This window comes from Rhinolophus sinicus, chromosome 3, assembly GCF_057876585.1.
Source record: "Rhinolophus sinicus isolate RSI-liver-muscle chromosome 3, RSI-T2T, whole genome shotgun sequence".
Taxonomy (NCBI): Eukaryota; Metazoa; Chordata; class Mammalia; order Chiroptera; family Rhinolophidae; genus Rhinolophus; species Rhinolophus sinicus.
This window is the reverse complement of record NC_142503.1, coordinates 36,962,002-36,985,528: the sequence shown is the minus strand read 5'-3', so window position 1 is coordinate 36,985,528 and position 23,527 is coordinate 36,962,002. Positions and strand designations below refer to the sequence as shown.

General features: G+C 37.9%; 1 protein-coding gene across 2 annotated transcripts in view; it reads right to left on the bottom strand.

Moving 5' to 3' along the window:
* Positions 1-23,527, bottom strand: part of RAB3C (RAB3C, member RAS oncogene family) — a 229,463-nt gene that overhangs the window by 197,435 nt on the left and 8,501 nt on the right. For both annotated transcript variants that reach the window (XM_019743363.3, XM_019743361.3), the window contains exon 2: positions 2,135-2,362. In XM_019743363.3, the coding sequence (XP_019598922.1) occupies positions 2,135-2,362 (228 nt within the window). The remainder of the gene's footprint in view (positions 1-2,134; positions 2,363-23,527) is intronic.

Genomic DNA, 23,527 nt, shown 5'->3' with positions numbered 1-23,527 from the left:
GTTGTATCCTTTAAAATAAACCAGTAATAGTAAATTGTTTCCCTGAGTTTTATGATTTGTTCTAGCAAATTATCAACCCTGAGGGGTGGGGTTATGGGAACCCCCAACTTATAGCCTGTAGTTCAGAAATACTATTGGCCCAGGATTGCAGTTGGTCTCTGAAGTGAAGGGGGTGGTGGTGGGCAGTCTGTGGAATTAAGCTCTTACCTGTGGAGTCTTTGCTAACTCCAGGTAATGTCAGAACTGAATTAGGCCAGTCGGTGTCTGCAGAGAATTAAAGAAGGGTTTGGTCTGCCAAACCCACACATTTGGTGCCAAAAGTGTTGTGAGCAGAAACAGATTGTAGTATATGCTAAGATGATTGTGGATTTCTTCATAAATTATTTATACATTAATATAAGTGCATAACGATATGATAAGCTGGGGAAAACAGTTAATTGGTCATTGAAATGCAAAGAGATGACAAACCATCAGTGCCAAATACATTCCCAAATTAAGTGATTTGTTGAAGTCATTAAACAACAAGAACTGTGCATAACTAAATATTTTCCAGTATAGTTACACTGCAGCATGAAGCAAAAAGTCCTAGAATTACTGTAGGCATACCGACACTGAGGCACACCATCCTGCTTCTCCTTGTCATATCTTCCCCTGCCTGCCTCAACTCGTTGAGATGATCCATCTCTTTCAAAAACATTTTCATCAACATCCCAGAATACGTTTTCTAAGATTGCCATCTTCAAAAAAACACCACCACATCCAAGAAGACTTCTTAATTATAAAGCAAAGGGGACTGGAATTATTTTTCCAGATTCTGACCTGAGTTCTAATTAGACGTGGAAGACTCCAGAGTTAGACTAAGTAAAATAACAACACTCTTTTGTAAACTGCCTAAGAGGATACTTGTCTGTGTATTTATCTGCATCTTTAAATTTTATGCCTAAGAGCTTTAAGGTATGCAAAGGTCATCCAGTTTATACAAATATTTTTTTAATAAAGGGCTATTATTTAAAAAAAAAATAAATGCTTTACTCTGGGAATTGTCTTTCAACTTTCTATATTTGAGGAGGGAGGCTTATCATTGATCCTACAGATTAACCATGGCACCAGCATCAAATAGTAGAAGATATCAGAATTGTCTCAGAAAAAGGTAGAAACCTCACCTCTTGGGAAATGCCTGTTTAAAGCTCAAATCAATCTGAGTGGCAGAGGTACAAATGAGCAGGAAAAGGAGGCTGAAACTAACTGGAAAAACGCCCGACCATTGTAACCATATATTATATCATATACATAAAATGTTTAGTACATAATTATCTCTTGGTGTAATCAATTTTTTGGTTACTTCATCAATTACCTTGAACCTGTTATCCACATACATTTTTCTTCTGTTTCTTGCTTGCTATTCTAACTTTACCCCAACAATTTAGTTACAGAATCTCTGATTTTCTTCAAGGGGTGGGGAGAGGCAGAGAGCTAGCAAAACAGTCTCAAAACTTATTGCAGAACCTTTGCCCTAGGGGGAAAACCCTGTTTAAAATAAATATTCTATTTCATTTGCTCTGTTTTGTTTGTGTGGATAAGCATAACTGTTAGAGCTAAGAACACATATTCTGTGAAGTATAAATACACCATGTTCAAAGTTATATCTGGGGATTTTTGAAGGAACCAAACTTAAGCTTTCTCTATACGTAGTTGTCTATCTTTGTCTTTAAAATGCCCAGAATAGGCTGCTTCCTGTGACCTAAAAGTCTAGATCCACTTTGCCTATTTTGTGGATTAGAAAAGCGGCACAGAAGGATTCACAGACTTGCTCAAGGTCACACAGATCATAACGGCAGAGCCAGACTTCTCACTGAGTTTTTTTCCTTCTACCACCAATGCAAGAGATACTTAGATTTTTCTTTTCTTTTCTTTTCTTTTTTTTTTGAAGATCCTTAAGCATCACTTGACTACAAGGCATAACTCAGTTTCCAAACCTTAAAGAGGTATTACTATGCTGTCTTTGAAATAGTGTTCCACAGCAAAGAACCTGGAAATGGAGGTTTGTGGACCCCATGGAGACGAAGCAAGGCAGACACACATATATGTTCAATGTCCTAGAACTAAAGAACACTGTCAGTTCAAAGTCACTTACCCAAATCTGAAGCTTGATTCTCTTTTCATTTTTGAATACAGTTTTTACTTTGAAATCGATCCCGACTGTGCTGACAAATGCAGATGTAAAGGAGTCATCCGCATAACGGAACAGGAAAGATGTTTTCCCCACACTGCTATTGCCAATGATGAGCAATTTGAACATATAGTCAAAGTTCTGATCAGAGGAGTCTTTCTGGCCATACCTGGCGTCTTGGGCAGAGGCCATCTGTGGTAAAGACAAAAGAGGTATGGATCAGTCTCCCATTTGATATGAAGCTGGCAGCACGCTCATTATTGGCCTTGCCAGAAACAGATGTCAGACCACTCAGGAGACAAGTGGAGAGTGCTCCCCGGTCTTCCTCTGATGCTGGTATCCATGGCAATAATTCCCCACTGGAAGAAAGAACAGCACATCTTACAGCTCTTTCCAGCTGTGTTGGTGTTTGTCACCGCTCAGCATTCAGAACCAATCAAAGACACCAAAGGAGACATCTATAAGGGTAACATGAAAAGCAAGGATATGAGGACCTGGCAAGGGCATGTGGGCTCTGAAACTTTATAATCCTGGGGATGGAAACACCAAAGTGTCTGAATAGCAGGGTGCTTCTTACTGAAGTATCTGAGTTATTAGACCATCTCTGACTTTTTAGGGAAGCACACCCAAAGCATATCTCTTTCACCTATTAATATCACATTATATCAACATAAATTTTGTTCAAATTAAAAATAAAGATGATGGCAAATACCTATGGCTCAGTGTGCCAGGAATTGTTAATTTATTTAACCCTCATAATAACCCTATGAGGTCAATCTCATTGTAATCTCCATATTAAAAGGAGAAAACTAAGGCTTCGCAATATCAAGTACTGTGCTCAATTTCACACAAGTGACATGGACTAGAGGTAGTCTTCACATCAGGCAGTGTGGTGACAGGGCTCGTGTCCGTCATCTCCACCCAATTTCCCACTGAGGATTAGGGAAATGTGTGTGTGCTGTCTGAAAGGTGATGTGGGAAATACTCATTGTGCAATTCATCAGTGAAGAACCCTATCTGGATTCAAACCTTGGCTCCACCACCACTGGCGGTGTGACCTTGAGTTGGTTATTTTAAATGGGAGTACCTCACTTTCCTCTCTTATGTAAAAAAGAATTATTACATAACTTGGAATGCTTATGACAATAACAGATGATATATCTGTAAAGCAGATACGTAAAGCACCTAGCATAGCATAGAGAACGATCTCTATTATTATAAATGCTGTAGGAGGATGCTGATTTTTTTCTTTTTGTTTTGTTTTGTTTTTTTGCCTTTTGTCGATCATCCTAACATCTACAAAAAAAAAAATGCTACATTTGGTTCAATGTAGAAATGAGGCATTTAGAATGGTGAGTCACACTGATTAGTGCGTTTACTTATCACCTTTTCTGATGCTATGAATTCTTTGGCAAATACTGGGCTGCCCAATAAGGTAGCCACTAGTCACATGTGCCTATTTATATTTAATTAAAATTAAAAATTCAGTTCCTTCCGACATCATAAGAATGGCAGCAGTGAGGCAGTCTTCTTGAGATCTCCAGAACTTACCACAAATTGAACATCTATAACCCATCAAAGGACTCATCACACAGAACAGCTAAGAGACTCATACGAGGATTACTTGAAGGTGGGCAAACCAGATGAGTAGGGGAAAAGGGGAGGGATCAGAGTGAAGATACGGCCCACATCCATGGCTGTGGAGATGCAGGGGGCCCCAGGACAGAACAGAGATCACAATAGCCAGGAGGTGGGCTCATCTCTGATGTCCCACAGCTGATCTCTCCTGCCGAGAGAGCAGCGTATCCAGGTTTCCAGCGTTTGAGGCAGTAACCTCAGCTGAGACCTTCGGCTGGGCCCTAGGCCAGACAAGAAGAAATACCATACCTGGATTACTCCCTCCACTCTCCCACAGCAATCCTACCCCTGCCCTTCCAGAGACTCAAGCTGGCCCCTGAACTGAATAGTGTCAGATTACAGAGGAGCCGTAGTGCTCAGGATCTGGGAAGACCGGGTTTGCAGCTCTGATCTAGGGAAGAGGCTGGGAATAGTGTGACACTGCTGGGATGGGAGACAGAAGAATCCTCCATTCCCAGCCCCCACCTTTTTGCAATTACAACTGTGGAGACACACCCAGGGGTCAGTAGCAGGTGGCAGAGGCAGCTCTGGGCTTTCAGTAGCTCAGAAATCTCATGACCTCCACACCCCCCAGACTGAAGAAGTGTTCTAAGACTCAGGAGACCTGGGCACAGGGCTACAGGGCTGGTTGTGTTACTCTCAGCACGTATGTGTGCAGGCAAGAGCTGAAACTGCACTGACTTTGAAACAACTACCATCCACACTCCATAGTCCCACTTATCTAGAACTGCAGCGCCAGGGTCACTCTGGGTGCCAGGGGGCCGGCTCTGCCTGGACAAGATGCAGAGGACTCTTTACAGCAGAGGACAACCTGGAGATTACTTGGTGGGCTTAAGCCAAGACTGGTGTTGCTCTTTTTTTTTGTTTGTTTTTTTGTTTTTTTGGTTTTTTTTTTATATTTTTGCCTGTGTTGAGTGTGGGTTATCAGTTGTTTTTACATGTGAGTGTATTTGGTTTATTCTTTGTTTTTGTTGTTGTTGTTGTTGTGCTTGGTGATTTGCTTTGTTCTGAAATTGCCCTACACTAGCCCAAGAGGCACAAGATTCAACAGACCCAGAGGCCAACTCCAGACCAAACCAGAGTACTACTGGATTTGACCTACAAGTGACACACCCAGAGGGAATTCTCTACAGGCACAAGAGCCTATAGGGGCCAAGCCTCATTTGAGCAGTCAACCCTCAGGCAGCAGATCATCCATTGCGGGCATAACCAAGTCTCATAACTAGTCAGCCTAGGAGTCAATCCCACCTACTGACAAGCCAAAAGCAATTAAAGATCAACTTTAACAGGAGAATAAGCACAACACAAAGGTCACCTAGGGAGCCCAAGCACAGAAGAATAGGGAAGTGGTGCAAGTCAAATATAAAGGACACATACTACATGAGATCACCCAGCAAAGACTAAGAACCCTAGGGGATCTACATAATACATCGACGCAAACACAGAGAGTCAGCCAGATGGCAAAACAAAGAAACATGTTCCAAATAAAAGAACAGAAGAAACCTCCAGTATTGGAACCAAATAGAAGTAACCAACCTATCAGAGACAGAGTTCAGAACACTGATGATAAGAATGTTTAAGGAGCTTAGTGACAACATAAAGAAGGATAGAAAAATCATAATGAACAACCAGTTAGAACTAAAGAATGCAATAACTGAAATAAAGAACTCACTTGAAGGAATTACCAGTAAGTTAAATGAGGCAGAGGATCGAATCAGTGACTTAGAAGACAAGTTAGCAGAGATCACCCAAGAGGAACAACAAAAAGTAAAAAGAATAAAAAACAATGAAAATGGTTTAAGAGACGTATGGGATAACATCAAGCGCAACAACATGCACATCATAGGAAACCATAATGTGAAGAGAGGGAGCAAGGGATCGAGAACAAATTTGAAGTAATAATGACTGAAAACTTTCCTACCCTGGTGAAGGAAACTGACATACAAGCCCAGGAACTGCAGAGAATTCCAACCAGGATGAACCCAAATAGGTCCACACCAAGACACATTATAGTTAAAATGAAAAAGGTTACAGACAAAGAGAGAATCCTAAAAGCAGCAAGAGAAGGACAGCAGGTTACATACAAGGGAAATCCTATAAGACTATCAAATGACTTTTCTACAGAAACTTTGCAGTCCAGAAAGGAGTGGCAGAAGGTATTCAAAGTGATGAAAAACAAAGGCCAACAACCTAGATTGCTTTATCCAGCAAGGCTATCATTTAAAATTGAAGGAGAGATAAAGAGCATCCCAGAAAAGAATAAGCTAAAGGAATTCATTGCCACCAAGTCAGCATTGCAAGAAGTATTAAAAGGGCTTCTGTAAGCAGAAGATGAAAACAATCTAACTACAAATAAAAAAAAAATGGCAATAACTATGTACCTATCAATAATCACATTAAATGTAAATGAATTAAATGTTCCAATCAAAGGATATAGGGTGGCTGAGTGATAAGAAAGCAAGACCCTTGCATATGCTGTATACAAGAGACTCACCTCAGATCAAAAGACACACACAGGCTGAAAGTGAAGGGTTGGAGTAAGATATTTCATGCAAATGGGATGAGAAAAAATCTAGAGTAGCAATACTTATATCTGACAAAATAGACTTTAAAATGAAGACTATATTAAAAGACAAAGATGGGCACTACATAATAATACAGGGATCAATCCAACAAGAGGACATAACCCTAGTAAACATCTATGCACCCAACATAGGAGCACCTAAATATGTAAAACAGATATTGACTAACATAAAGACAGAAATCAACAGGAACACTATCATAGTAGGGGACTTCAACACACCTCTGACACCAAGGAACAGGTCTTCCAGATGGAAAATAAATATGGAAACAGTGGCCTTAAATGACACATTGGTCACAGAGAGATTTAATCGATATTTTCAGAGCATTTCACCCCAAAGCTGCAGAATACACGTTCTTCTCAAGGGCACATGGAACATTTTCCAAAATAGACCACATGTTAGGCCACAAAACAAGTCTTGATAAATTTAAGAAAATTGAAATCATACCAACTGTCTTCTCTGACCACAGTGCTATGAAATTAGAAATCAACTACAGGAAAAAAAAAAAACTGGAAGACACACCAATACATGGAGGCTGAATAACGTTATTGAATAATGAATGGGTCAACAATGAGATAAAGGAAGAAATCAAAAGACATCTCAAGACAAACAAAAATGAAAACACAGTAACCCAAAATCTATGGAATGCAGTGAAAGCAGTCCTAAGAGGGAAATTCATAGCAATGCAGGCCTAGCTAAAGAAACAAGAAAAATCACAAATCAACAGTTTATCCTTACACTCAAGGTATCTGGGGAAAGAATAGCAAAATAAGCCCAAAGGGAGCACAAGGAAGGAGATCATAAACATCAGAGTGGAAATAAATGAAATAGAGACAAAAAAAAAAAAAAAAAAAAATGCGAAAGATCAATGAATCCAAGAGCCAGCTTTTTGAGAAGATAAACAAAATCAACAAAGTTTTAGCCAGACTCATCAAAAAAAGAGAGAGGACCCAAATTAATAAAATCAGAAATGAAAGAGGAGAAGTGACAACAGACACCACAGAAATACAAAAATTTAAAGAAATTACTATGAGCAACTGTATGCCAGCAAATTATACAATCTGGAAGAAATGGACAATTTTCTAGAAGCATACAACCTTCCAAGGCTAACTCAAGAAGAAACAGAAAACCTGAATAGACTGATTACCACCAGGGAAATTGAATCAGTAATCAACAAGCTCCCAACAAACAAAAGCCCTGGACCAGATGGCTTTACAGGTGAATTTTACAAAACATTCTAAAAAGAATTATCACCTATTCTCCTCAAACTATTCCAAAAAATCCAGAAGGAGGGAAGGCTCCCAAGCACTTTTTATGAGGCCACTATCACCCTGATCTCAAAATCACACAAAGACATTACAAAATGAGAAAACTACAGGCCAGTATCCCTAATGAACATAGATGCAAAAATCCTCAACAAAATATTAGTGAACAGAATTCATCAATACATTAAAAAGATCATACACTATGATCAAGTGGGACTCATTCCTGGTATGTAAGGTTGGTTCAACATCTGCAAATCAATTAATGTGATATACCACATTAACAAAATTAAAAATAAAAATCACATGATCATATCACTAGATGCAGAAAAAGCATTTGACAAAATCCAGCAGCAATCTATGATAAAAATTCTTAAGAAAGTGGGAATAGAGGGGCCATATCTCAACATAATAAAGGCCATATATGATACACCCACAGCTAACATCATACTCAATGGAGAAAAGCTAAAACCATTCCCCTTAAGATCAGGAACAAGCCAAGGTTGCCCACTTTCTCCACTTCTATTCAACATAGTACTGGAAGTTCTAGCCACAGCAATCAGACAAGAAAAAGAATAAAAGGCACCCAAATTGGTAAGGAGGAAGTAAAATTGTCATTATATGCAGATGGCATGATACTATATAGAGAGAATCCTAAAGATTCCACCAAAAAACTATTAGAACTGATAAATAAATTTAGTAAAGTAGCAGGATACACAATTAATATTCAGAAATCAGTTGCATTTGTATATACCAATAATATAATATCAGAAGGAGAAATTAAGAAAACACTCCCATTTACAATTGCTTCAAAGACTATAAAATACCTAGGAATAAATTTAACCAAAGAAGAGACCTGTACTCAGAAAATTATAAGACACTGAAGAGAAATTAAAGAAGATACAAATAGATGGAAACACATACCATGCTCATGGATAAGAAGAATTAATATCATTAAAACGTCCATACTGCCTAAGGCAATATACAGATTAAAAGCAATTCTTATCAAACTACCAAGGACATTTATCACAGAAATAGAACATATAATCCTAAAATTTATATGGAACCATAAAAGACCCTGGATAGCCTCGGCAATCTTGAGAAATAAGAACAAAGTAGGAGGTATCACGATACCTGACATCAAATTACACTACAAGGCTACATTAATCAAACTGTATGGTACTGGCATAAAAACAGACACATAGATCAATGGAACAGAATAGAGAGCCTAGAAATAAGTCCATACCTATATGATCATTTAATCTTTGACAATGGAAGCAAGAATGTATGGTGGGGGACAGACAGTCTATTCAATAAATGCTGCTGGGAAACCTGGACAGAAACATGAAAAAAAATTAAGCTGGACCACCTCCTTACACCATATACAAGAATAAATTCAAAATGGATTAAAAACTTAAATGTAAGATCTGAAACCATAAAACTCCTAGAAGAAAATATAGGAAGAAAGTTTATAGACATTACCCGGAGTAAGATTTTTACTGATCTATGCCCTCAGGCAAGGGAAGAGGAAAAATAAACATATGGGATTACCTCAAACTAAAAAGTTTTTTCACAGCAAAGGAAACCATTAACAAAATAAAAAGGGATCCTACTGAATGGGAGAAGATACTTGTCAATGACATATTCGATAAGGGGTTAATATCTAAAATTTATAAAAAACTCACTCAACTCCAAAAAAACAAACCCAATTAAAAAATGGGCAGAGGACATGAAGACACATTTTTCTAAAGAGGACATACAGATGGCAAACAGACATATGAAAAAATGCTCAACCTCACTAATCATTAGTGAAATGCAAATAAAAACCACAATGAGATACCACCTCACCCCAGTCAAAAATGGCTACCATCAATAAATCATCAAACAACAAGTGCTGAAGAGGATGTGGAGAAAAGGGAACCCTTGTGCACTGTTGGTGGGATTGCAGATTGGTACAGCCACTACGGAAATCAGTATGGCGGTAACTCAAAAAACTGAAAATGAAACTACCTTATGACCCAGCAGTTCCACTCTTAGGTATCTATCCAGAGAAATCCAAAACTCTAATTCAAAAAAATTTATGCACCCCTATGTTTATTGCAGAACTATACACAATAGCCAAGACATGGAAACAACCAAAATGCTCATCGGTAGACGACTGGATTAAGAAACTGTGGTACATTTATACAGTGGAGTATTATGCAACCATAAAGAAGAATGAAATCTTACCTTTTGCAACAATATGGATGGACCTAGAAAACATTATGCTAAGTGAAATTAGTCAGACAGAGAAAGACAAATACCATATGATCTCACTTATATGTGGAATCCTAAAGAAAAGAATAAATGAACGAACTAATCAGAAACAGTCTCAGAGATATAGAGGAAAAACTGAGGGTTGCTAGATGGGAGAGGGGGTGGGGATGAGGGAGAAAGTGAGGGGATTAGAAAGCACAATCGGTAACCACAAGATAGCCACGGTGATACGAAAGTCAGTTTGAAGAATATAATCAACAATGTTGTAAAGATTTTGTAGGGTATCCGATGGACACTTGTCCTATTAGGGAGACCACTTCAGGGATGGTATAGATGCCTGATCACTGCACTGTATACCTGAAGCTGAATAATACTGAATGCCAACTATAATTTAATACAAATACATAAATATATAAATACATACATATATAGTCACAAGAAGTGGACTACAGCATTAGGAATAGAGACAGTGGAAATGTAATGGCTGTGTGCGATGTCAGAGGGGTAGTAGATTGGGGGAGAAGGGTTATCACTTTGTGAGGGAAATGTCTAATTATTACATTGTTTTGCACACCTGAAACTAATAAAAAATATATATATATATATTAAAATAACAAAAAATAAAATAAAATACAAATTCAATTCCTCAGCCAAACTCGTCATATTATAAGTGCACAGTCGCCACAGGGAGCCGATGGCTACTGCATTGGACAGCACAGGTACAGAGCACTGCCAGGACTGCAGAAAGTTGTAATGAACACTGCTAGGCTAGACAGCTTTTTTCACTTCTCATAAAGTCTGATTAACCATTACAATTTTCTCATGGGGGATAGCAAAGAGAAAAATCCCTAGCAGATAATGGAAGGCTAGAAACAGTACACAGCGCTCAGCATAATTTAAAATAACATCATCGGTCTTTGAAGTAGGTTTTTGAGTGTGTGTGTGTGTGTGTGTGTGTGTGTGTGTGTGTGTGTGTGTTTATAGACCACTGAGGGAAAGGGAAAAAGGGAGATGGTAATATTTCCTTTCTACAAATACTTATTACCCATAAAAGGACACAATTATATGTATAAAAATAAGGACGAAAAGAAAATTTGTATATGTGATGAAATTTAAGGACAATAAAAGTACTGATTGCACTTCACACTTTCTTATTAAATATAAGCTTAAGCATTTCTCTTTTTAAGTCCATGTAACCGCACCGCTGCTTCAGTAATTACAACTTGTAACAAGTGTTTGCCAGTGGCAAAATTGGGCCACTAAAACAGGCAGATATCACCACTTTCCTTTCTGGCCCAGGAGTCCACGTGGTAAGATAAACCTCCCCCCAAACAAGCACCAATCAAGGACAAAAACAGGATTAGAATCCTTGACTATCAGTTTGAACCATGATATCCTGCTCTGTTGACTTCTGATGCCCCAGAAAGCCAGGTAAATGTTTTGTTTGGCACTCACATTCCCGCAGACATGGTCCTTTCATCAATTAATACTCACTCCTTATGGAGCTGCTAAGTCCAACCAGGCCTGCAAATGGCATTTATTAAGATCTTTTCACCGTCTTTTACATGACCCAGCCCAGATCCTAAGTTCTAGATTAAGAACGTTCAGTTAAGTCACAGTCAGAAAAGAGACAGTACAAGTTTCCTAGAGCTGCTCGTTTATTCAGCTTGATAACTTTCCATATTTTGCACCCCACTACTTAAGGTGGTACTCCAACTGAGTCCTGTGGATCTCTGGGTTGCCTAGAAAGATAATGTGCTAAATTTTCTGCTGCTATCAATCCCAAGTCCTATTCCAAAATTAGACTGATTCCAAAACCTGCAGAAATATGGACATCATCAATATATACATTTTAAAAATATATAATTGTGAAACCATACTAGGACTTTCTCTAGTACAAGAAATTGAATATGTTCAATTTCAAGGGCTGATATACCTTGCTGTGTAGGCAGCCAAAAAGGTGATGGGAGCACATAGGGAGGCTAGAATGAGGGAGGACAGAGCTGCTGGGTACGTGAATCCAGAGATTCTAAAGGATTAACTAGAAAAGTTTGCTAACTCACTATTCTGGAAGATTTTTTTTTAACTATTTCCTGATTGATATCCTCAATAAGATTCATGGAGAGCCAAAAATATATGAATATGCATTTTATTAAATTTTGGAATGAAATAAATTCTGGCTCAGAGGATGGAGAAACAGACTGCCCTAATGCCTTGCTGAGAACAGAAATGAAGCAATTTGACAGCATATGAATGTCAAAGGGAATTATAGACAGTTGCTATGTAAATTTACTGACACCTCTAAATACTAAGTCATGAACATTTTCAAGGAAAAATATAGCTGAAATTTGAAAACATGAGTATATCCAATGGAGCAAATTGGATTTCATAAAAGATATAAAAAGATAACTCTTTAAATAATGTTAATTTGAATTAATTTAAAAAAAGAGTCATACATCATCCTTGGTAATATTTTTACTGATATATCCCCTTGGACAAGGCAAGTAAGAGAAAAAATAAACATGGGATTACATCAAACCAAAAAGCTTTTTCACAGCAATGGAAACTATCAATGAAACCAAAAGGCATCCTACTGAATGGGAGAAGACATTTGTCAATGATACATCTGATAAGCGGTTCATATCCAAAATGTATTAAAAAAAAACAACTCATTCAACTCAACATCAAAAAAACAAACAACCCAGTTAAAAATGGGCAGAGGACATGAAGAGACATTTTTCTAAAGAGGACATACAGATGGTCAACAGACGTGAAAAAATGGTCAACCTCACTAATCATTAGAGAAACGCAAATAAGATATCACCTTACTCCAGTCACAATGGCTATCATCAATAAATCAACAAAGAATAAGTTTTGGAGAGTATGTGAAGAAAAGGGAACACTCGCGCACTCTTGGTGGGATTGCAGATTGGTGCAGCCACTATGGAAATCAATATGTAGGTATCTCAAAAAACTGGAAATGGAACTACCTTATGACCCAGTGATTCCACTCGTAGTTATCTATCCAGAGAAATTCAAAGCGCTAATTCAAAAAAATATATGCACCCTTATTCACAATACCCAAGACATGGAACCAACCATCGGTAGACGACTGGATTAAAAAATTGTGGTACATTTATACAATGGAGTATTACTCGGCCATAAAGAAGAATAAAACCTTACCATTTGCAACAATATGGATGGACCTAGAGAACATTAGGGTAAGTGAAATAAGTCAGATAGAGAAACACAAATACCATATGATCTCACTTATAGGTGGAATCTAAAGGACAAAATAAATGAACAAACTAATCAGAAACAGTCTCAGGGATATAGAGAAATAACTGAAGGTTGCTAGATGGGAGGGGGGTGGGGAACAGGAAGAAGGGGAGGGGATTAGAAAGCACAAATTGGTAATTGCAAGATTGCCATGGGGATATGAAAGTCAGTTTGGGGAATATAATGAATAATGTTGTAAAGATTTTATAGGGTATCCGATGGACACTTGTCTTATTAGGGAGACAACTTCAGGGACGGTGTAGATGCCTGATCACTACACTGTACACCTGCAGCCGAAGCTGAATAATAATGAATGTCAACTATAATTTTATATATATATATATATATATATATATATATATATATATGTAAATGTTTATTTAATGTGGATGTGGAGTACAGCATAGGGAATAGAGTCAATGGAACTGTAACAGCTATATACGATGTCAGAGGGGTAGTAGATTGGGGGAGGGCGTTATCACTTTGTGAGGGATATAAATGTTTAATTATTAATATTAAATTATTTTGTACACCTGAAACTAACTTAAAAAAATAAGCTCATACACACACAAAAGTCATAGAGTTGGAAAGAATCTTCAGGGAAGTCCAACTTTCCTCGCCTGGAGTCCCTTTTGCCAGCATCTCAGCATCAGGGTTAGTATTCCAGCCTAGCCCTTCACACTGGGTGCCAGAAAGTTTACTGGGCTGTGAAGCAGCCTACATCATTGCTGAACAACTGCAATTGTTATAAATTTCTTTCTTAGATTTGAGTTAAAATCTCCTTTCCTGTAGCTTCTGCCCATGTGTTCTTGATTCTGCCATATGAATCAAGAGAGAGTTGATTCCTCTTCCATCTGAAATAACGCCAGGTATCTTAGGAACCAATCATGGCCCCATAAGTTTTTTCTCGTGCTGGAATGATCCCAACCACTTTAGCCCCTCTCCTCACACAGTACATGTTTGAAATACCCCACACTTTCTGCTGTGTTAAAATGGACATCTCTCCAGATGTCGAAGTCCCATGTGTGATCCCACAAATGGTCACAATACTCAAGATATTTATCTGGCAGTGCAGAGTAAAATGAGACTATTATATCCTATCGCACTTAACACTAAAGTGTCCTAAAATGCTCAGCACTTTTCACATATTACCTGTGATAAACATCGGTCTCCCTTATTCCCCTCCCATACTTGGGCAATTTATTTTTTTAATGGAAGTGTCAATCTTTATATGTACCCTCTTACATTTCCTTTGTTTTGATTTGCAATTTGAATCTGATCTGATAATTTTATGTTCATCAAAAATATTAGTTATCCAGTCCATATTTGTCTCATTCTAAGTTTAATCAGTAGGAAATTAATATATTCATTTAAGACCCTGATCAGAATGCTAATCAGATTGTAGACAAATAATGACCTTTTTACCCTGCTGAACATATAAAATCTATGGATGAGACCTCTATGATATGTCATTAAGGAATTCAGAACAGATCCTTAACCTCTGGGAGTTGGTGTCTTGGAAAGTCACTGTGCTGTTCCTCTATGTGTGCCTTGGTTCAATAACAGGTGAACAGATCACGGACTTAATTGATCACCCATTTTTCATTTCAATTCTAGTTTCCCCAGAAGTCTCACTGACCAGGGACCAAACAGATTACCTCTGACTAACATATGTAACCACAGCCTGTTTCAGAATTTTTGACATTTGTTTTTCAAAATAAAAAGGAAAAGCAAAGTATTTTCAAGGATTCCCTTGGGCACTCAAGAATCTAACCTTATCTAAGCCATTTTGTTGATCTAATGAGAAAAACAAAAAGAAGACATTTTAAATGTACTATGTTCCAGCTACTACTGATAACAACTTGAGGGGCAGTAGGAGGAAGTACGAGGGTAAATTATCCAGAAAAGAAAATGCAATTCTTTGAAATTGGAAGGGTAAAAGTAAGGATGGGACATACATATCTGACATATAGAAACACACAAAGTGGTTTCAAATCTCAATTATTGTTACCTGGGGGAAAAGAAAATAATAATAAAAAGAATCATTCCTGAGAGCTCCAATGTAAAGACTATAATTTTAAAACCAAGAATGAAAACATTAAAAGTTAGGATTTCCAAGCATCTGGGCCCCAGGTGGCTTCTCCTGGTGAAGGTCCTCATCTGTGAGCAGTGTGTCATCTCCCTGCTGGTCTCTTAGATGGATTGGAATTGTAACGATCTTTGCAGTCTCCCGCCAGTGATGTCTCTGTGTGTCTGCTACTATTTGCTCTGGCAAGAGCCAGGTGAGGAGCAATAAAACACCCCTCGTGTCACTGTGGACACATCACCATGGAGCAGAGAGGATGTTGTCCAGGGAACTGTAAGCGGCCAAGCCACCATAAGACATAAGTCCCAACCTGGCTTCTGAAATAAAGGGCCTGGAAAAGTAGGGCAGCATGCAGAAATCATCTGTGTCTCTTTACATCAGCAGGGAATGAATTACTTTTTCATGGGACTCACGGGAGAATGTGTATGATGGCATGCCAAATCATGGTAATGCTTCTGAGAGACACGTTGCCATATGTCTTAAAGGTCCTCCTTAAGCTAAATCTAAGTCACAGCTTATGTACAGTAAAATGGTAAAACAACTGCAACAATAGCTTACAGGCACTGCACTGTGTGCTTTATATTATCACACCTAATACTTTCACTGTCTCCAGATGTCACTAGTACTTTTAGTACCCCCACGGTAGAAGAGCAGAGTGCTCTGGCTGTATTTTAAGATGGCGACTTTCCCCTCCCCCTGCCAGACGCACGAGGGGACTTTTCTCCAGGTGTCACGGGGAAAACTTGATAGGGCTCCTCAGGATAAAATTCACAAAACTGTGGGGACCCCCGTAAACCTAGGCCCCCTGGAGTTTTTATCTCTTTAGACTTGTCTACACGGAGACTCCAGCAATTCATCAATTACAGTTTAGGTTTTCCTACCCCACTACTGGTTCCCATGGAGGTTTCTGTTCCACTAAGTTGTGATACTCTATATCTGCCTGTCTGCCTCCCTCATTTGGGGGGCAGCAATTTTCCCTGTACCTCAGTTCTCAAATCTAAGAAGAATTGTTAATTTTCAGTTTGTTTGGTTTTTTTCTTGCGTGAAGTTGGAAGTGACAACATCCAAGCTCCTTACATTACTAAACAGGAAACCCAAAGTCATTGTCCCATTTCAAGGATGATATTAGGGGATCTGAGAGGAAGCTAATGTGGAGGTGTCCTTGTTTTCCAATAGGTTATCTTGATTTCTCTCAGCCTGTACTGAGCCCTCATTACATGGACCAAATGCGTTCTCCAAGGGTCATGGACATGCAGACTCAGATAGTTCACTCTTCCCTTCACCAAACTAAGAAGCCTCAAACTTCAATCACAGAGGAGAATACTGGAAGACGTAGGGTGATTCTTCTCTTTGTTTCTAGAAAATCTCCATTCCTTTGTTGAGCAGAGGCATGACCTAAATTTGATATTTTGAAATGCATTATAGTGGTTTTTGAATCTCCTTTGACACCTATGTATATATTGCTACAGCATCAAGTAAAAGGAAATGAAGTTTATCAAACCATGTAAAACCAGTTCCTATTACTGGTATCAAAGACCAGTGTTCTCCGCCCACACTAGTTCACTCCTGGTGAGGTTACAGAGGGTTCCCAGAGGGAGGGAGCCTGTACCGGGGCTGTAACGGGGAGGCCCAAGCCACCCTTTACAGAGAGAAGAGTGCAAACAAGGTCTGCTGGGAAGAAAAACAGAGTGGCTGGGGAGCGCTCTGGACTGCGATGACGCAATCCTGACAGCTGCAGAGCTCTGGTCCCAGCAGCTCCTGCTCAGACTGATGAATGTGGAAGCCAGATCGTCATCATTGCAGTCCTGGGATGCTGACGAGTACGTAGTTACTGGTCATCCGGGCCTTATAAACTATGGTGTGAAGAGAGGTAGAAAAACACCATTCCACTTCTTTTCTAGCCGTTCTGAAAGTATGTGCATGCAGACACAGCTGTGAAAAGGTGCATTCTCCCTCCAGTCTGGTGGGATGTGAATATGGGTAAAGAGCACACGCTGCTATGGTCAGGCTGCCTGAGAAGGATCCTGGGTTGGCTACTTCTGGAAACTTGGGCACGGGTTTGGTTTGGTTTTGTCTTGAACTATTCTAAGCTGCAATTTCCTCATCTATAAAATAGAAATAAGAATGAGATCATCAAAGTAAAATTGTTGGCATGTGTTAAGTCCTTGATTACAGCTGCTAGCCTCATCTCCGTTATTCTTCTGGTTGCACTAAAATGATACACACGCTATTCACTTTCTTTGCCAACTCCCAGTGATATTACTCTCTGAAATGGAGAGGATCAATTTTATAGAATATGCTTCCTCTCATTTCCTAACTTTAGAGAGCAAAGGTTTTTGACACCCAACTCTTCCACTCTGTAGAGTTTCATAATTACTGAAATACACACCTTACAATTATTCTCTCATTTCGAATATGAAACAGAACAAAGCACGTTCATCAAAGTACCTCTCAGGATAGAAGCCTGAGGAACCATGAGGGACCATGTTCAAATAGAAGTGTTCTGGGGTCTGGAGAGTCTGTTGGGCGATGGAACGGGACTGAGAGCCATATACCCTGTGATACGACCTGTCCTGTGGCACGGCCTGCCACCCAGTCGCTTCTGAAGAGTTATTAAACTCATGAAACACTTGGGTGTGAGTGGACTTCTATAGAAATTGGGATAGAGCTGAGTTTTATGTCTGGACTAAAAAGGGGTCAGAATTCTAGTAATACATGGTAAGAAAAGCATGAGAAAGGAAACTCCAGTGATTCAGCAGTGATTACGGGGAAACTCCTTTTACACGGCTTTGGAGTTGGTTTCAGGCGAAGTTGAACCTAGTTTCTGATAGTGAGTTTGATAAACCATCGAGGTCCACAATACCATTAGATGACAAGACTGTATGAGCAACTTACAAGTTGCTAAGAGACTGGATCTTCGTTGTCCTTATCATATAAAATAAATGATAATTATGTGAGGTGTTAGTTAACACTATGGCGGTCACCATATTGCAATATATAAATGTATCAAATCAACAAGTTGTACACTTAAACTTAATGCAATGCTGTAATGTCAGTTGTATTTCAACAAAAATGATTTTTTTCAAAAGTCCACAGTATCACTATTTCAAGGTGAGAAATCAGTAAGAGGTTTCCATGTGTACATGCAAAATAGTATATATAATATACATATACACATTATCTTGCATACATGATGGTTATCTCCACCCTTTCCCAAAACCTCTCTAAAGTAATTGCAAAGGGTTTTCACCAAAGTAAAAGTCCATATAGACAAAGACAAGTAAAAAAGAGAGGACAACAAAAATGTGAGATTTGGAAGTGAGTGGCTGGAAAAAGAACCCTCGGCTTGCCAGGGAAGTCGACAAGAACCTTCCACTGCAGAGGCTGGAATGGCCTTGGGATTGGAGAAGCTAAATGTCTTGATTATGGGGTGTGGCTACAGTGACCAACTCTCCGGGTTTGCCTGGGACTGAGGGGTTTCATGGGACACAGCAGGACTTCCAGGGCTAAAACCAGCAAGCTGGGGTGGTTCGTCACCCTGAGTGTAATGAGGACAAGCAAATAGGAGAACTGGTGGAAAGCCCAAGCTCCACACCCCTCCCTCACCCCATATACGACTTTATTAAAACAAAATTAAGTTTAAAATATTTTTAAAAATCATATTTGACATTCACGCTTTCTATATGCAGATGTCAATTTATAAAAAAGAAAGGGCCTCCCTCTTAGCAATAAATGTAAAGAACCCTTTAAATTTTTTCTCATGGATATGGATAAAATATATATAAGCGTTCTTGTCGTTTCTTGGTAGCAATACCTGCTCTCTCACTTTTATTCAGGAATACAAAACTAAATCCTCATGGGGGACACTAGATCCAAGATTTCCAAACCTGGGAACTCTACCTGAATTCTGCATAATTCAAATATTCAAGGTGGGGACAGGTGTCTGTAATTTTTAAAGCCCCCCAAGTGATTCTTCTGATCAGTCAGCTTTGGAATTCATTGTATTAACAAATGTCCATATGGAAGTCAAGGTGGGTGTACATTGTCAAGGCCGCAGGGATATATGTAAGATGCCACTGAGCAATCTGACATTTAGGCCTATATCCGTAGAACGTGGAAATGGAATCCTAGTGCTCTGTACCAGCTGCTGTCTTCACTGACGCCCCTTCTGAAGCAAGTGAGAGTAAATCTCTGCAGAGGATCTATACCCTAGAATGCCCAGTCTGCCCAGACAAGCCAAATTCAGAGAAATGTGTTATCTCTGCCCTGGTAAGAGCCAGACCCTTCTGAGGGCTGGGGATCTAACTTACTATGAGCTTTCTGTCAGACACTGAGGCGGTATGACCTAGTAAGAAGCAGTAATTGCATTCTCAGAGCATATTCACCTCTACTCTGCCCAGCTCTGTGGAAGGCAGCCTTGACTTTCTCCATCAGTTATTTTCAAAAATAACACACAATCAGACTTTACTTCCCCTCACTCCATAAGAAAGCACCCAACAGCTATAGGAGGCTGTGCCAAATTGAAAACACAAAATAAAGAATGTCTCTTGCAAGAGTATCTCTTCCTGACAAGGAAATAAAAATTAAACATAATAGACATACCCACTATTATTCGGTATAAGAAAAAACCTCTCTTAAAAATACTTAGTAAAATACTCGAAAAATTCTCACTGAGGAATTAAAAAAAACCCAAATTTTAATATTAGTATGTTTCCCAAGAAATTTCCATCATTAAACATTTAAAAAGTATTAAACATTTAAAAACATTAAATGTTATTTCAAAATATTTAAGCCCTTGAAAAATGCCTCCAGAGATTTGCTATAAAGAATCCTTCCAAACCTTGACATTTTTCTCTCCATATCCCATTCAATGAGATAGGTCATTTGTAGGAGCAAATGTCCCCATTGTTTACACACTTATGAAACAAAGAGAATATCTGTACTATTCCTGAGGAATTTGGTAGGTTAGTAGTCTCGTATTTAAGTTTCCAGCTTGTGCAGGTCCCCAGTTAGAATGACTTACAGAGCCATTTTCTAGTTATAATCATCCTTTCTTTTCATTCAAAAACTATTATTTACTACAAAGCACAAATCCACACATGCATACACATGTATGCTGTGTTTCTGTTGTCCCTTTGCATCAGCCCTACTACTCAGACAGGTGTTCAATGAATCAAACATTCAAAAGAAAAAAAACATCTTTTATTGCTAACACCATAGATGTCCCGTGAGAATCATAGTTTGCTAATTGATACTTAACACATTCTTTCCTCAAGCTCTTTGAGGCTCCTCAAGCTGTGGCCATTTGAACAGAAATTATTCATTGGTGTTGGCTTGCAAGTTTCTCTAGTTGATGAGACTCCAATATGCATCAGAGCCACTAGATGACTAGTAAGTAAACACCCTTGATGAGCTAAAGTTAAACTAAAAACAGGCAGACTAATGAGAGGCTCAATGCCTCACCTCCTAAAATTACATTACGATTTGGATTTTCAGACCATAAAAAGCTGAGAGTGTAGGAGCAAAGAGACTACGACTTCAGGTTTGTCTCAGTTAGGAGGCCAAGTAGGCACAGAATGAGATTCTTTCTGGCTTGCTAAACCTAAATTCCTAGTATTAGACCCAATCCCGTCGCTTACTAGAGAGGACACCAGGGAACGATTGACGCTGTCTTTTTACCATCACTAGGTGAGTGAAGTCCTAGAACATTTAAGTGGACAGAAAACTATTTCATGACCCTAATACAACTGACAAAACACTTCAAATCAATCTGAAACATGTCAGTGTTGGAAAAAACCCTTTGTTTCCGCAGACTTGAAGCTGTTAAGGAATATATTAGTTGACAAAAGAAAGCAATTGTTAAAATTATTTTATTTTTATAATTTTTCACCTTATTCAAATATTTTAAAGTGTCATGACACCCACAATTTTATTGGAAAAACACACAAAAAATTAAAGCATCAAAAAACAATAATCATGGAAATACAATTAAATGATAGAAATTAAAATGTAAACATAAATCTTTCCCCCAGAAGTGTATAAGAAATAATCAAAGCACTAATATTGCTATTTAGATTTCTATATCACCTTTTATCTCATCCAAGTACTAACCAGGCCCAACCCTGCCTAGCTTCTGAAATCAGACAAGTTCAAGAGCATTCAGGGTGGTAAGGCTGTAGACTATGGCACATTTTCTATAAGAAGCTCAGTGTGCTTTCTTGGTTCTGCACAATACTGTAAATGAATTCCATTATATTCTTCCAATATTTAAATATCTCATCCCAAGAGAGTGCATCTATCTTTACTTGGCAACAAAACATGATTGTAGTGTAAAATGAAGCCAACATTGAACCTCAAAGGAAAAGTTCAATAACTGAAATAAACAATGCCTCAATGAGCTTAACAAAAAGCTGCAGATGGCAGAAGAAAGAGTCAATGAACTTGAAGATAAATCAATAGAAATTGTACAACTGACAAAGAGAAGGAAAAAAAATAAAGAAAAATGAGCAGGGCCTTGGTGATTTGTGGAAGATATCTAAAGTCTAACAAAAAAATGTAATTGGAGTCTCAGAAGAAAAAGGAAGGGAATGATGAGATGAAAAATATTTGAAGACATAATGGCTAAGTGTTTTTCAAATGTGGTGAAAAATATAAAGTTATATGTCTTACATGCTCATTCAAACCCTTAAGCTGACTAAATATAAAGAAAACTACATTTAGGCATATCACAGTCAAAGTGTTCAAATTCAAAGGTAAATAGAAAATCCTGGAAACAGAAAAAGTGACATATTACATACAAGGATACAATAATGTGAAGAAAAACTGGCTTTACATTATAATGTAGGTCATAGAGAATGAAACAAAGTACTGAAAGAAAAAAAGTAACAAAAAAACTATATGCAGCAAAATTATCATTCAAAAATGAAGGCAAAATAAAAAATAAATTATCAGATGAACAAAAACAGAATTTGTTGCCAGCAGATCTGTACTACAGGAAATGTTAAAGGAAGTTATTCAGACTGAAGGAAAATGACACCGGATAGAAACTCAGATCTACAGGAAGAAAACCAGAAATGGCAAATAGGTAGTGGGCAAACAAAAATATACATATGTTTTTTCTTTTCTTCCCTTAATTAAAAAAAAAATACATATGTTGTTGAAAACTAAAATTATAAAACTGTATTGGGGGTTTCTGAAAAATGCAGATGTAATATACATGCGAACAGTTTCACAAAGGATGTAGTAAATAAAGTTACTATACGTATGTGAAATAATACAATGTTACATAGACTATATAACAAGTTGAAGATGCATCTTATAATCCTTAGAATAACAATTTAAAAAATGCAAAAAGTGTATGGTTAAAAAAGCCAACAGAAGAATTAAAATGAAATACTTGAAAGTATTTAATTAAGCAAAAGAAGGCAGGAAGGAGGAAACAGGAATAAAACGATAGGATAAAGTAAAAAAGTCGGATAAAATAAAACGATAGGATAGCAAAAAAGTCGGTTTAAAGTCAATCACACTGATAAGTGAGACATGAAAATTCCAATTAAAAAGCACAAATTTTCCCAACTGGATTAAAAATGTAAGGCCCAGTTATACGCTGACCACAAGATTCACACTTTAAATACATAAACACATATAATTTGAAAGTAAAACTGCAAATATACATACTATATATGCCTATATTATATATACGGGTATATATAAAACACCATGAAGACACTATTAAGAAAGCAAGAGTGTGTATTAATATCAGACTAAATACTTATAGACTTCAAGACAAGAAGTATTGCTGGAAATAAACAAGGACATTTCGTAATAATAGAAAGAAAAATGTTTCAGGAAGCCACAATTACAAATGTGTGTGTACCTGACAAGTTCAAAACATTTGAAGTGAAAACTGAAAGAACTAAAAGAAATAGATAAATTGACAAATCATAGTTGGAGATTTTAAACCTTTTTCTCAGTAATTGATAAAACTAGACCAAAAATCAATAAGCATATAGATGATCTTAATAATACCATGACCCAATTGACATTTATAGACCCTACACCTCACAACTGTAGCATACAGCATGCACAGTACACATGGAACATTCATGAAACTAGACTACATGTTGGACTAAAAATAAGTCTAACATTTTTCAGAAGATTGAAATCGTAAAGAATATGTTCTCTGGTAGCTGTAGAATTTAATTAGACATAAATTTCAATAAAATATCTGGAAAATACATAGGTATTTGAAAAT